General features: G+C 45.5%; 1 protein-coding gene across 1 annotated transcript in view; it reads left to right on the top strand.

Annotated features, from left to right (window-relative positions):
* The window catches only part of LOC106576334 (netrin-4), a 43,250-nt gene that overhangs the window by 22,891 nt on the left and 3,730 nt on the right, over window positions 1-16,629 (top strand). Inside the window, exons 3-6 of the mRNA XM_045699908.2 lie at window positions 1,169-1,441; window positions 11,338-11,464; window positions 11,648-11,833; window positions 14,874-15,087. Coding sequence (XP_045555864.2) covers window positions 1,169-1,441; window positions 11,338-11,464; window positions 11,648-11,833; window positions 14,874-15,087 — 800 coding nt within the window. The remainder of the gene's footprint in view (window positions 1-1,168; window positions 1,442-11,337; window positions 11,465-11,647; window positions 11,834-14,873; window positions 15,088-16,629) is intronic.

The raw sequence follows: 16,629 nt of genomic DNA on the forward strand, positions 1-16,629 counted from the left end.
GCTAGTAACCGAAAGGTTGCAAGTTTGAATCCCCGAGCTGACAAGGTACAAATCTGTTGTTCTGCCCCTGAACAAGGCAGTTAACCCACTGTTCCTAGGCCATCATTGAAAATAAGAATTCTTAACTGACTTGCCTAGTTAAATAAAGGTCAAATAAAATAAAATCTCAGCTCACTGGTCACCATAGCAGCACCCACCCGTAGCATGCGCTCCAGCAGGTATATCTCACTGGTCACCCCCAAAGCCAATTCTTCCTTTGGCCCCCTCTCCTTCCAGTTCTCTGCTGCCAATGACTGGAACGAACTACAAAAATCACTAAAGCTGGAGACTCTTACCGCCCTCACTAGCTTTAAGCACCAGCTGTCAGAACAAGCTCACAGATCACTGCACCTGTACATAGCTCATCTGTAAGTAGCCCATCCAATCTACCTCATCCCCATACTGTATTTATTTATTTATCTTGCTCCTTTGCACCCCACTATCTCTACTTGCACATTCATCTTCTGCACATTCTACCAATCCAGTGTTTAATTGCTATTTTGTAATTACTTCACCACCATGGCCTATTTATTGCCTTACTTCTCTTATCCTACCTCATTTGCACATGCTGTATATAGATTTCTCTACTGTATTATTGATTGTATGTTTGTTTATTCCATGTGTAACTCTGTGTTGTTGTATGTGTCGAACTGCTTTGCTTTATCTTGGCCAGGTCGCAGTTGTAAATGATAACTTGTTCTCAACTAGCCTACCTGGTAAAAGTAAAGGTGAAATAAAAAAATAAAAAAATAAATACATACTCTCCTCCAATAACACTCCCTCCCAGCATCACACACTTCCCTCAATGACAACTAACTCCCCTTAAACAAACACACTTCTGCCCCAGTGATATCTGTGGCAGAAACACACAGCCCTCTCAGGAACACAGGGGATGCCATACAGGGGTTGCCATAGGAGCAGTCACCAGGGTGATGGCAGTTGTGCTTGGGCTGGGGGGTAATATGAAGGGATCATCAATTTAGGGATGCAAGACTCAGAGAGGGAGAAAGAAAGAGAAACCGAGAGAGAGGTGCAGAAAAGAAGATGTGTTGTCACCAAGTCTTGCATAATAACATAGTGCCACTAATTCGTATCATTTTGACTGACTGTTGGACTGGTTGATTGACAGGTGATCTACCGTGCCCTCCCCCAATGGGAATCTCTTGACCCGTATGGCGTGGCAGGCCAGGAGCAGCTGAGGGTGACCAACGTGCGCATACGTCTGCTGGAGCGCCAATCCTGTCCCTGCCAGGCCAAAGATCCCACCGTTGGAGCCCCGCCCACCCAGCACTTCGCCATTTATGACCTCATCGTGAAGGGCAGCTGCTTCTGCAACGGGCACGCCGAGCAGTGTGTCCCCGCGCCCGGCTACCGCCCTGTCAGGGACAGAACTAACCACGTGGTGAGTGTGTGTGTGTGTGTGTCTGTGTTTCTGTCTGTGTATCTGACTGTCTGTGTGCATGCATGCGTTTTGTGTATCAGTCATTAGCATAGTCATGAGGGCTATCACCTTTCTCTGTCCCACATCCTGTGCTGGGCTTGCTCTGTCTGGGTAGATAAAGAGCTGCCTTTCCTGTGATCCAGATTACAAAGGAAATGTTGATATGGATTCAGCACTGGGCTAATGATGGCGTTGAAGTCTCAAAAAGTGTGTGCTGATAAAGGTGTGAATGGACATGGCTGATTCACAGTGTGTAGATGGACATTAGAGATGCAGCGAGCGTTTCCAGACTGCCTGTGGAACGTCTATCTCTGCCGTCTCCACAAGCAGTTCCGCCCGACGCCTTTTGAAGCAGAGCGCCTATTCTATTGCAATCAGCAGGCCCAGAGAGCAGGGAAAGTGAGTGTGATGAGTGTGACAACAGAACCTTTACACTGGAGACACAGAGACAGAGACATAGACACACAGAGTCTGTCTGACTGTGGGTAACTATAACTTTGTGTATGAGCGTTAAGCCCACAATAGCAGTGTCTGTGGCAGTATTACAGTATCTAGGAGCTTGTATGGCTGCAGCCGGTCAGTCTGTCTCTTCTGTGTGAGCCCATTGTAATCAGAGGTGTCTGTCTGTCATCCTCCCCCATAATATCACTGGCTTATCTAGTAACCCAGTGGGCTACACCTAGTTAACTTAGTTTGGACTTGACTCTATCTAGGCTACAAAAGCATCCTCAGAATGTGTTTTAAGCTTTTTAATGTTGATATTCAAAACATTAGGTGATATCACAACATAACATGACCTAACGTTGTAGGAACGTCGGTGTGTCGTGTGATATGAGGGAGAGTTGGGTAAACAAGCATTGAGACATGGGACGGTATGAGGTTATATAAGTACTTTCCCTCTCTCTCTCTCTCTCTCTCTCTCTCTCTCTCTCTCTCTCTCTCTTGCTGTTTCTATCAGCAGTTTGTTTTCTGTCTCTGTTTCGACCCAGGACGGTCATATCTACCAAACCCAAACAACCAGATCACGGCAAGACAGTGAGGAGAGATTAGAAGCCTGTAAACACACTCAAACAAGACGGGAGGGTGTGAGTTTGTGTACATGTTTTCCTACCTAATCAGAACCAGAATGTCCTAACAAGGTAGGAAAACAAGAAACCTTTTGAAAAGTCAGGAATTTGTTCATGTTCTGAATTTGTTAAATTGCTATTTTAGGCTTAAGGGTTAGGTTTAGTGTTTGGGGCTAAGGTCAGGGTTACGGTTAGGGTCGGGTTTTAGGTTAGGAGTTAGGGTTAGGGGTTTGAGGTTTAGGTTAGGTTAAGGGAAAATAGGATTTTGAATGGGAATATATTTTTACTCGCCAAAAAGTCCTGAAAATTCCAAGTACCCCCCTCGCCATGGAACGGGGCGGGGTCGGTTGTGGGCGGGGTCGGGCCTGTACCGGCCCCGCCCACCACACGTTTTCATTGGTTGAGGCGCATTCGCATTCCACCACGCTCTGCTTGGTGATATGTCAGCACATACAGTACCAGTCAAAAGTTTGGAAACACCTACTCATTCAAGGGTTTTTCTTCATTTGTACTATTTTCTACATTGTAGAATAGTAGTGAAGACATCAAAACTATGAAATAACACATATGGAATCATGTAATAACCAAAAGTGTTAAACAAATCAAAATATATTTTATATTTGAGATTGTTCAAACTAACCACCCTTTGCCTTGATGCCAGCTTTGCACACTCTTGGGAAAAGCTCTCGGTAGCCGATGTGAACAAACCTTTAAACAGGTCAACATTCACAAAGCCACTGGACCAGACGGATTACCAGGACATGCACTCAAAGCATGCGCAGAACAACTGTCAAGCGTCTTCACTGACATTTTCAACCTCTCCCTGACCGAGTCTGTAATACCTACATGTTTCAAGCAGACCACCATAGTCCCTGTGCCCAAGGAAGCGAAGGTAACCTGCCTAAATGATTACCGCCCCGTATCACTCACGTCGGTAGCCATGAAGTACTTTGAAAGGATGGTCATGGCTCACATCAACAGCATCCTCCCGGACACCCTAGACCCACTCCAATTCGCATACCGCCCCAATAGATCCACAGATGACGCAATCGCATTCCACACTGCCCTTTCTCACCTGGACCAAAGGAACATCAACGTGAGAATGCTGTTCATTGACTACAGCTCAGCGTTCAACACCATAGTGCTCACAAAGCTCATCACTAAGCTAAGGACTCTGGGACTAAACACCTCCCTCTGCAACTGGATCCTGGACTTCCTGACGGGCCGCCCCCAGGTGATAAGAGTAGGCAACAATATGTCTGCCATGCTGACCCGTAACACTGGGGCCCCACAGGGGTGTATACTAAGTCCCCTCCTGTATTCCCTGTTCACCCACGACTGCGTGGCCAAACACGACTCCAACACCATCATTAAGTTTGCTGACAACACAACAGTGGTAGGCCTGATCACCGACAACGATGAGACGGCCTATAGGGAGGAGGTCAGAGAACTGGCAGTGTGGTGCCAGGAGAACAACCTCTCCCTCAATGTGAGCAAGACAAAGGAGCTGATCGTGGACTACAGGAAATGGCAGGCTGAACACGCCCCCATTAACATCGACGGGGGTGTAGTGGTGCGGGTCGAGAGTTTCAAGTTCCTTGGTGTCCACATCACCAACAAACTATCATGGTCCAAACATACCAAGACAGTCGTGAAGAGGGCACGACAAAACTTTTTCCCCCTCAGGAGACTGAAAAGATTTGGCATGGGTCCCCAGATCCTCAAAAGGTTCTACAGCTGCACCATCGAGAGCATCCTGACTAGTTGCATCACCGCCTGGTATGGCAACTGCTCGGCATCTGACCATAAGGCACTACAGAGGGTAGTGCAAATGGCCCAGTACATCACTAGGGCCAAGCTTCCTGCCATCCAGGAAGGCGGTGTCAGAGGAAAGCCCATAAAGTTGTCAGAGACTCTAGTCACCCAAGTTATAGACTGTTTTCTCTGCTATTCACGGCAAGCGGTACCGGAGCGCCAAGTCTAGGACAAAAAGGCTCCTTAACAGCTTCTACCCCCAAGCCATAAGACTGCTGAACAAGTAATAAAATGACCAACAGACAATTTACATTGACCCCCCCCCCCCCCTTCCCTTTTGTACACTGCTGCTGATCGCTGTTTATTATCTATGCATAGTCACTTCACTCCCACCTACATGCACAAATTATCTCAACTAACCTGTACCCCCGCACACTGACTTGGTACTGGTGCCCCCTGTATATAGCCTCGTTACTGTTATTCTTATTGTGTTACTTTTTATTATTACTTTTTATTTTAGTCTACTTGGTAAATATATTCTTAACTCTTCTTGAACTGCACTGTTGGTTAAGGGCTTGTAAGTAAGCATTTCACGGTAAAGTCTACACTTGTTTTATTCGGCGCATGTGACAAATAAAGTTTGATTTGATTCTCTCAACCAGCTTCATGAGGTAGTCACCTGGAATGCATTTCAATTAACAGGTGTGACTTGATAACAGTTAAGAATTTATTTCCTTATTAATTAATGTGTTTGAGCCAATCAGTTGTGTTGTGACAAGGTGTGGTATACAGAAGATAGCCCTATTTGGTAAAAGACCAAGTCCATATTATGGCAAGCACAGCTCAAAACAGCAAAGAGAAACAACAGTCCATCCTTACTTTAAGACATGAAGGTCAGTCAATCCAGAAAATGTCAAGAACTTTTAAAGTTGCTTCAAGTGCAGTTGCAAAAACCATCAAGTGCTATGGGGAAACTGTCCCCCATTGAGGACCGCCACAGGAAAGGAAGACCCAGAGTTACCTCTGCTGCAGAGGATAAGTTAATTAGAGTTAACAGCACCTCAGATTGCAGCCCAAATAAATGCTTCACAGAGTTCAAGTAACAGACACATCTCAACATCAACTGTTCAGATGAGACTGCGTGAATCAGGCCTTCATGTTCGAATTGCTGCAAAGAAACCACTACTAAAGGACACCAATAAGAAGAAGAGACTTGCTTGGGCCAAGAAACATGAGCAATGAACATTAGACCGGTGGAAATCTGTTCTTTGGTGCTTTGCTGGTGACACTGTCTGTGATTTATTTAGAATTCAATGCACATTTAACTAACATGGCTACCACAGCATTCTGGAGCGATACGCCATCCCATCTGGTTTGCGCTTAGTGGGAATATAATTTGTTTTTCAACAGGACAATGACCCAACACACCTCCAAGCTGTGTAAGGGCTATTTGACCAAGAAGGAGAGTGATGGAGCGCTGCATCAGGTGACCTGGCCTCCACAATCACCCGACCTCAACCCAATTGAGATGGTTTGGGATGAGTTGGACCGCAGAGTGAAGGAACAGCAGCCAACAAATGATCAGCATATGTGGGAACTCCTTCAAGACTGTTGGAAAAGCATTCCAGGTGATGCTGGTTGAGAGAATACCAAGAGTGTGCAATGCTGTCATCAAGGCAAAGGCTGGTTACTTTGAAGAATCTCAAATATAAAATATATTTTGATTTGTTTAACACTTTGTTTTGCTTAATACATGATTCCATATGTGTTATTTCATAGATTTGATGTCTTCACTATTATTTTACAATGTAGAAATACCTTTGAATGAGTAGGTGTGAACAAACTTTTGACTGGTACTGTACATGTAACAGAGTAGCTAGATAGTTAGATGGCTAGCATTATAGGTTTACAGAGTCACGTCTAACAATACAAATGATTCATTTCTAATCCATTTTTGGGTTCATCATTTCTGTTGCCTGTAAATACTGTTTATGCATGCTTATGCTGTTAAAGCAATTCACTTTTTCACACATCGAAAATATTAGTTTACTCCGTTGCTATGGTCACCGGTGCCTGTCCTTTGTGTGTGGAGTAATGTAATTTGCGGTTTCCCTTCAAAATAAAAATCCCTAATTGAAAGTGACGCAAACTAATACAAATAGTGGAATCATGCTATATTTGGACTAGATAATGCTAATCAAGGTTGGAATGTTGTTAGATAATTTAATATGAAATACAATGATTAATTAGTTTGACCATAAACATAAAACACGGTTGAAATCCCACTGTGGCTGTATTAGACTGCATAATTGCTTTGGGGCATACAGACTTACCCCATTTCATGGGTGCACAATCCATGGGTATCAGCCTACTTAGTGACACCCACAGAACAGAACTATGTAGAGTTTACACAAATATTAGCGTCTTAGCTCTTATTGCAGGACTCTGAAACCACTGTGAAATGAGCCATATTAGATCTGAATTTTCAATACACAATAGGTGGACTCGTGAGCTAATGTGGCTCATTTCACAGTTGTTTCAGAGTCCTACAATAGAGCTAATACACTAATATGTTTTTAAACTTTACATTGTTATGTTCTGTGGGTGTCACATAGGTTGGGCTGTTCAGTGCAATTTGAATGTTCAATATGCAGAATAGACTGATTGGGAAAGGGATTTCCCACAGTCAAAGTCCTGCAATAAGAGCTAAGATACTAATATTTGTGTAAACGCTTGAGAATTGTTTTCTATGGGTGTCACTGTGTATGTAGGCTGATACCCTATTTCATGGGTGCACAATCCATGGGTAAGGCTGTACAATGCATATAAGTATGCACCCAAAGCAATTATGTCGTCGAATACATCCACAGTAGGATTTCATTTTTGTTGTTGTTGTAAACAACAGGTGTGGTCTAACAGTGAAATGTTTACTTACAGGCCCTTCCCAACAATGCAGAGAGAAAGAAAATAGAGAAATAATAGAAAAATAAAACACAATAATAAAAGTAATAATAGATACACAATTAGTAACGATAACTTGGTACTGGTACCCAATGTATTTAGCCAAGTTCATATGCAGGGGTACGAGGTCATTGAGGTAGATATGTACATATAACTAGGAATAAAGTGACAGATGGTCAACAGTAGCAGCAGCGTATGTGATGAGTCAAAAAAAGTGAGTGAAAAAAGGGTCAATGCAGATAGTCCGGATAGCTATTTGTTTAACTATTTAACTAACAATTTAGCAGTCTTATGGCTTGGGGTTAGAAGCTGTTCAGGGTGCTGTTGGTTCCAGACTTGGTGCATTGGTACCACTTGCCATGTGGTATCAGAGAGAACAGTCTATGACTTGGGTGGCTGGAGTCTATGACCATTTTTAGGGCCTTCCTCTGACACCGCCTGGTATAGTGGTTCTAGATGGCAAGGAGCTCGGGCCCAGTGATGTACTACTAGGCTGTGCGCACTACCCTCTGTAGTGCCTTGCGGTTGGATACCAAGCAGTTGCCATACCAAGTGGTGATGCAGCCAGTCAAGATGCACTCAATGGTGAAGCTGTAGAACTTTTTGAGGATCTGAGGACCCATGCCAAATCTTTTCAGCCTCCTCTGGGGGAAGAGGCATTGTCATGCCCTCTTCTCTACTGTGTTGGTGTGTTTGGACCATGATATGGCCAAGTTTCCGAGAAACAGGATATTACAGTTCTTCAGGTCCCGTTGATAGGATAGTCTCAAGCGGAGCTCGTCCAGTTTGTTCTCCAGTGATTGTACATTCGCCAATAGAACAGAGGGTACAGGCGGTTTATTTACTTGCTGCCGTAGTTTCATCAGGTTGCCAGCACGTCGGCCTTTGTATTGCGTCTTTTTCTCTTCGAAGTGTAGGGGATTTAGGGTCCGGTGTGAGCAGTATGTCCTGTACCTCCGACTCATTGAAGTAGAAATCTTCATCCAAATCGAGGTTAGTGTTTGCTGTTCTGATGTCCAAACGCTCTTTTCGGTCATAGGAGCCAACGGCGGAAACATTATGTACAAAAAAAGTTAAGATCAGGTCAAAAAAACACAAAATAGCAGTTCAGGAGCCCGGATTTTCTGCACCCATGATTTCAACAGTTTTTACTGTTTATTTTCAAACTAATTCATTATTGTATTTAATATTAAATTATAACAACATTCCAACCTTGTTTGGCATTATCTAGTCAAAATATGGCATGATTCGATCCATTATTTGTATGTTTGCATAGCTTTCAATGAGGGACTTTCTGAACCGCAATTCCACTTTTGTGGCTAATTGTTAATGTGGCTAGCTTCACATAGGTAGGGACAAGCGTGTACCAGGGCCGCGTTCAACAGGAAGACTGACACAACGTTGGCCAACGTTCAGATATAAATGTATTATGTAGAACAAACATGCCTCTCTGATTTAAGAAATCATGTCAGTTATATTCATGGCATTTGAGTCTGCAACGTTCCAAAACGTTTTTGTTTTTTTACTGAACATGCCCAGGCGAACCCATTGAGCTACACGAACCCAGCTCTGCGCATCGCTTGTCTGGAAGGCCTCAGCAAATGAAACCGTGTGGTGGGCGGGGTAGACCGGGCCGACCTCGCCCACAGCCAACCCCACCCCCCTAAGTGTGTCGTGGTGAGGGGCTTCTCGAAAACTCCCTAAAACAAGGCTCTGTGTGTGTGTGTGTGTGTGTGTGTGTGTGTGTGTGTGTGTGTGTGTGTGTGTGCGTGTGTGTGTGTGTGTGTGTGTGTGTGTGTGTGTGTGTGTGTGTGAGTTAGCAAGTAAAGTAAACCCAGTAATCAGTGACCTTGATATTGAGGGGTATTAGTGCCCAGACAGTTTAGAGCAGTCCGAAGTATTTTCGGGGAGAAACAGTGTTTTTGTTGTTGTGTTGCAGGGCTCACAGGTCCAGACCACATGGGAAGGTGATAATGGTCTGTGTGATCCTCACTGAGTCGACCACAGAGCTAGTTTTTGACCCACATCCAACCCTCCTGGCCCATGCTCAGCTACTGGAGAGTTAGCAGCAATTAGCATAGCAAGCGGAGAGGCAGTATGAGTCTCTAAGAGCTGTAGAGACTTGCACTGTAACTGGAGTCTGAGAGTGAGTTTCTGCAGAGGTGTTGGAATTTAAAGACTGCACCTCATGGAGAGTATTGTGCTGTACAGGTGTTTGCCTGAGTACACACACACACACTGATGATCGGACTAACATACACACTTATCATGTTGTTTGGATGAATACACATACACACACACACACACACACACACACACACACACACACACACACACACACACACACACACACACACACACACACACACACACACACACACACACACACACACACACACACACACACACACACTGCTGATGAATGACTTAATTTCAGATTGGCCAATAAAGCTTTTGATGTGTGAGGGAAACGGTCGTGGGGGGGAGCTGTCAAGGTCTTCCTGAGCACCCCTCTGTACCCTCTGCCACCCCTCCCTGTCCATGTCCAACAACCTCTTTATCAGAGGGTCAGAGTGTTTGAAATACAGGCCTGTCAAAACAGAACACGCACAAGCTCTTGGAGATGGAGGGGCAGGCAGGAGTGTGTGTGCATTTGTATATGTGTGTGCATTTTATTTGTGTGTGTGCTTGGGAGCCTGGCTGCCTGGGTTTGTATTTGTGCGTGTGTGTATTGGTGTATGTGTATGCGCTAATTGTCCCATATCACGCAGGTAAACATGTGAAATTGTTTGGAATACCAGCTGTCTGGAGCTTGACCAAAGTCTCTCTCTCCTCTCCTTCCCCCCCTCTCCTCTCCTCCTCTCCTCCCCTCTCTTCTTCTCTCTACTTGCCTCCTTCCCCCTTTTCCACAATCAATCCTGGTTACAGATGATTTCATTCTCATTGATGTAGTTATGTACACAGAGTTCTTTCACTCATTTTCTCTTTGTTTGTCCAATCCAGACCTACCACATCCATTTCTCACACTGTCTTACCTGTCTGTCCTTATCTTCCTCCATTCTCCTGGTTGATGGAATATGTTTGGGGTTATGTCTTGGGCTGGCACAGTGGCTGGGATTGAGCTTGAGATACGGTTAGGGTTAGATCTGGGGTTAGTGCAAGGGCCTGGGATATTTCCCAGTTGCAGTAGCTACAGGCCTCTCCCATGCCTGTGTTTAACCCTCTGTGTGAGTGTCTGTGCAGCATAGGGGAGAGGGGAGAGTGCAGCATAGGGGAAAGGGGAGAGTGCAGCATAGGGGAGAGGGGAGAGTGCAGCATAGGGGAGAGGGGAGAGGGCATTTTGAGGTAGAGGGCAGCAGCCTCTATAGCCATACACCGTGGGAAACTGAAACTACCACAGGAGTTGGAGTGTTGTTGAGCGTTTGTGTTCAGCGTGTGTGTGTGTGCGCATGCGTCAGTATGCTTGAATGTGTGTGTGTTCAGGCCTCTCTCTGTGTCTCTGTTCCCCACACAGAGGCACAGTAACCTAAACAGATAAACAGCTACCTCAGATGCCTTGTCAACCTCCCACCTAGAGCACATCATTAACCACTCACAGGAATGACAAGGAGACTGTTATTTTTGCTCTCAGCGCTGCATATTTCCGCGCACACACACACATACACACATGCTCGCTCACACACACACACACACACACACACACACACACACACACACACACACACACACACACACACACACACACACACACACACACACACACACACACACACACACACACACACACACACACACACACACGCAGACACTGTCCTTTTCAGGCCCCTTTCGTCACGAGGCCAATGTTCATTTCCAGCGATGAAGCCAAACAATCAATCTCCATTCAGCAATTACAGGACAGGACCTGAAAGAGAACAGGCAGGGGAGCCCCCCCGACCCCCAAGGGTTAGACTTGGGGTGCTGCTGCTCTCACGTGGGAACTGCTCTCTCCCTTACACTGACCTCTTTGTCCCCCCCTTCCTCTCCCTTCCTCTCCCTTTCTCCTCCTCTCCCTCTCCTCTTCCTCTCTCTCAGGTTCATGGGAAGTGTGTGTGTAGGCACAACACTGCAGGTGTTCACTGTGAGCGCTGCGCTCCACTCTACAACGACCGACCCTGGCAACCTGCTGACGGACTCACAGGGGCTCCACACGAGTGCAGGAGTGAGTGACACTACTGCTATTCACTATACACTAGGGCCAGGAGTTTTATCTGAGGATGGGATCTGGTCAGGAAAAAATAACGGCCCCTTACAGCCATCATTGATCATAATGACCAATCAGTGCCTGTTTAGAGAAGATTGACAGATATCTGTGATTCTGATGTCCCGCCCTGTCTCCCTATAGAGTGTAAGTGTAACGGGCATGCCCAGAGCTGCAGTTTTGATTGGTCGGTGTGGCGGGAGTCCGGCCAGCGCAGCGGAGGTGTGTGTGAGTGTCTACACAGCACAGAGGGACGCAACTGTCAGAGCTGTAAGACTGGCTTCTACAGAGACCCCCAGAGGGCGCACACGGCCCAGGACTCCTGTAAACGTAAGACAAACTCTCACACACGCATTCCAGATGGCTAAAGCAAAAGCTCAATGTACTTCAAAGCTTTCAAGTAGTATTTGAACCCATGTCTGACTCACATTCACTGGCTTGCTCTATCACTCACTCACTGACTCAATCACACCAACACTCACACACATAAACACACACCGTAGGAATCCAGAAAACATGAGACACATGCACAATGTATACACACATCCTTACTGGCAGAGCCAACTCATTCCTACCCGGAATGCTGATTGCTGTGATCGCAAGCCGAGACGTGCTGGATAACGTCGCTCCTGATGGGCACCTGGTTCTTTGTGTGGGTGTGTGTGTGTGTGTGTGTGTGTGTGTGTCAGTGTATGCTGTTTGCGTTCACCTGTGAGTCACTGGAGTGGTTCGTCATCGCTAATCAACACAGTGGTGGCTCATGTAAGGAAAAGGAAAGGGAAAGGGGGGATACCTAGTCAGTTGTACAACTGAATGCATTCAACTGAAATATGTCATTTAACCCAAGGGCCTTGTGTGTGTGTGTTGTATGTGCTCTGTGATGGGACTTAAGTAAACACTAGATACACATCCATAAACACCACAGTGGTTACATTCTCTGATTATCTGATTTAACCCAGTGAGCTCAGCCCCACATTTATGCAGAAGACTGGGGAGACGCTGGCTGGTGTGTGTGTGCGTCACTGCATGCTTGTGTGCATGTGTTTAGGTTTGCCTTTAGGGAAGTCTGTAGCATGTTGGTATTTTCACATTGTCAACAAGTGAGAGTGGAACACATATTTGGGGAATGTTTGTAGACAGGACACATTTAGGAGGGGAACCCCAGTGTCAGAGTGAGGTTGAAATCAAACAACTGAGGAATTTCCCTCCGTCTCTAGGGACATATTTCTAATTCCTGGAATGGCGGAGCTCTTTAAAGAAAACACACAATCAAGCCGCAAGCTCACACACGCACAGTAACAATGAGAGTGTGTGTGTGTGAGATACATTTTTGTTTGTTTTCTAAGTGGGTGTGTTCTGTGGTTGTTCGGGCAGCTGCTCTGTCACATATCACTACAGACCCATAATGTTCTCATTGTGAGAGCTCACTGCGTCAACACACACACACACACACACACACACCTCTCCACACATTCTCATCTCTAAACTCCAATTATTATACAATTACTGTATTAACAATGTCCTATTATACAACATGATCCTATTATACAACATGAGAGAGAGGGAAAGTGTGTGTGTACACCTGCGTGTGTGTGTGTGTGTGTGTGTGTGTGTGTGTGTGTGTGTGTGTGTGTGTGTGTGTGTGTGTGTGTGTGTGTGTGTGTGTGTGTGTGTCGATGGCTTTGCTGCTTCTGGGCTGGTATTGTTCTCCTGTAATGATTAACTTGAGGTGACTGAACACTACAGTCTCAACAGGGCCTCAATAGATGCTTTTCAGGAAGAGAAATGATTTGAAGTTCAAGTTTATTATCGTTAATCGGGAGAACCCTGAGAGAAAGACTGTCTCTCCTAGCTGCCTTACATATGCCTTGGGGATTTAGATGTCGGTGTAATGATTCCCCTGTCTTTATGAGTGTGTGAGTGTGTGTGTGTGCGTGCGTGTGTGTGCGTGTGCGTGCGTGCGTGCGTGGTCTGCATGGGTCTTTACAAGGTCTGTTGATAATGAAAGATACAAAATGAATGAAACTACAGATGCATCTTATCTTATATTTGTTGCCCACGGCGATAAGTGATAAAGGTACAGCCTTGTCTGGGTCTCAGACAGTAGAGCCTTGTGACATCATCTCCCTGCACCCAGACAGGGGAGGGGGGAGAGACACAGGGGGTCTGGTTCTGGTTATATAGCATCATTAAACAACATAAATAAAGCTCTACATCACCCCTCCTCCTCCCCTTCCCATCTCTCCTTCCCTCCTCTTGTCTCTCTCTAGTTCCCCCCCCTTTGTATCCCTCGCTCCGATGAGTACAGATTTATGGTGACGACTTTGGCTGTTACTCTCACCCCCTGCAAAGTTCTCTTGTAATTCACAGACTACGAGGACAGCAAGAATGTGTATGTGAATTTATGTGTACATTTTATGTGGTGTGTGTGTGTTTTGAGCCTTTGCAAGTTGTGTGTTTTTATAGGGGGGGGATTGTGTGTGTGTGTGTGTGTGTGTGTGTGTGTGTGTGTGTGTGTGTGTGTGTGTGTGTGTGTGTGTGTGTGTGTGTGTGTGTGTGTGTGTGTGTGTGTGTGTGTGTGTGTGTGTGTGTGTGTGTGTGGTGGTTGTTGAGTGGGCAGAACATGGCACTGACTGTGGTTGTCCCTCTATCTTATATTGCTGCAGGCTGTTAAAAGAACACACTATCAGCAGAGAGAAGGGAGAGAGACAGGAGAGAGAACTGTGGAAGGTATTTGAGAAAGATGTGTGCGAGTGTGCGCGTGCCTGTGAATTCCCGCGCTGGTGCTTGAGTGCATGGGCCTGTGGTAGCCGCGGTCATGTGTCCTTGTGTGTGTGATGGCGATCTGATAAGAGGATGACAGAGAGACCATTGTGCTTCGTGGTCCGGGACAACCCTGGACTGTTCCAGTCAGTCCAGAGTCCTTTGGGAAGTGGTCTGTCTCCTTCTCCCAGTCTTATCACTTCCTCCTCCAGGCTGGGCTACAATGAGGTGGCACGCTCTGGAGTGTGTCTATCTGTGTGACAGTTACGCAAAGGGGACTCTACATGACTAATAAGTGCCTAATAAAGTCATCGGTAGAAAAACAAAATATACTCAACTGGAAATGTTGCCAGCATTAGGGTTCTCAATCTGAATGTGTGCAGTGGTTTACTTTGAGTGTATTTGATTGGCTGTGGTTGAGTGTGGTGAATTTAATTGGCTGTGGTAAGGTGCAACTAGATCCAAATGAATGTCTGTGGTTTATTTGTGAGTAGATAACATTGGGTTGAGTGCCGATGTATTTGATTAGCTGTGGTGGAGTTATTGTTGTATATGTGACTGATGTGCCATGTCTCCCCTCTCTCTCTCCTCCCTGTCTTCCCCCCAGCATGTGGCTGCCACCCCCTGGGTTCAATACCATTCCACCTGGGCGGGGGGTCTCTCTGTGACCCTACCAACGGAGACTGTGTCTGCAAGCCCGGCGTGGGGGGCTTCCACTGTGACAGGTGCATGGTGGGATACTGGGGTTTCCATGACTACGGCTGCCGTCCGTGCGACTGTGCAGGAGACTGCGACCCCTTTACAGGATACTGCATGTCTGGGTGAGTCATATATACAGTTGAAGTCAGAAGTTTACATACACCAAATATATTTAAACTCAGTTTTTCAAAATTCCTGACATTTAATCCTAGTAAAGATTCCCTGTCTTAGGTCAGTTAGGATCACCACTTTATTTTAAGAATGTGAAATGTCAGAATAATAGTAGAGAGAATGATTTATTTCAGCTTTTATTTCTTTCATCACATTCCCAGTGGGTCAGAAGTTTACATTCACTCAATTAGTATTTGGTAGCATTGCCTTTAAACTGTTTAACTTGGGTCAAACATTTCGGTAGCCTTCCACAAGCTTCCCACAATAGGTTGGGTGAATTTTGGCCCATTCCTCCTGACAGAGCTGGTGTAAGTGAGTCAGGCTTATAGGCCTCCTTGCTCGCACGTGCGTTTTCAGTTCTGCCCACAAATTTTCTTTGGGATTGAGGTCAGGGCTTTGTGATGGCCACTCCAATACCTTGACTCTGTTGTCCTTAAGCCATTTTGTTACAACTTTGGAAGTATGCTTGGGGTCATTGTCCATTTGGAAGACCCATTTGCAACCAAGCTTTACCTCCTGACTGATGTCTTGAGATGTTGCTTCAATATATACACCTGATGTCCCTTCCTCATGATGCCATCTATTTTGTGAAGTGCACCAGTCCCTCCTGCAGCAAAGCACCCCCACAACATGATGCTGCCACCCCCGTGCTTCACGGTTGGGAAGGTGTTCTAAGGCTTGCAAGCCTCCCCCTTTTCCCTCCATACATAACGATGGTCATTATGGCCAAACAGTACTATTTTTGTTTCATCAGACCAGAGGACATTTCTCCAAAAAGTACAATCTCTGTCCCCATGTGCAGTTGCAAACCGTAGTCTGGCTTTTTTATGGCGGTTTTGGAGCAGAGGCTTCTTCCTTGCTGATCGGCCTTTCAGGTTATGTCGATATAGGACTTGTTTTACTGTGGATATAGATAATTTCGTACCTGTTTCCTCCAGCATCTTCACAAGTTCCTTTGCTGTTATTCTGGGATTGATTTGCACTTTTCGCTCCAAAGTACGTTCATCTCTAGGAGACAGAACGCGTCTCCTTCCTGAGTGGTATGACAGCTGCATGGACCCATGGTGTTTATACCTGCGTACTATTGTTTGTACAGATGAACGTGGTACCTTTGGGCGTTTGGAAATTGCTCCCAAGGATGAACCAGACTTGTGGAGGTCTACAATTTTGGAGGTCTTGGCTGATTTCTTTTGATTTTCCAATGATGTCAAGCAAAGAGGCACTGAGTTTGAAGGTAGGCCTTGAAATACATCCACAGGTACACCTCCAATTGACTCAAATGATGTCAATTAGCCTATCAACAGCTTCTAAAGCTATGACATAATTTTCTTGTATTTTCCAAGCTGTTTAAAGGTACAGTCAATTTAGTGTATGTAAACTTCTGACCCACTGGAATTGTGATACAGTGAATTATAAGTGAAATAATCTGTCTGTAAACAATTGTTGGAAAAATTACTTGTGTCATGCACAAAGTAGATGTTCTAACCGACTTG

The sequence above is a fragment of the Salmo salar genome, chromosome 17, assembly GCF_965601325.2.
Source record: "Salmo salar chromosome 17, fSalSal1, whole genome shotgun sequence".
Lineage (NCBI taxonomy): Eukaryota > Metazoa > Chordata > Actinopteri > Salmoniformes > Salmonidae > Salmo > Salmo salar.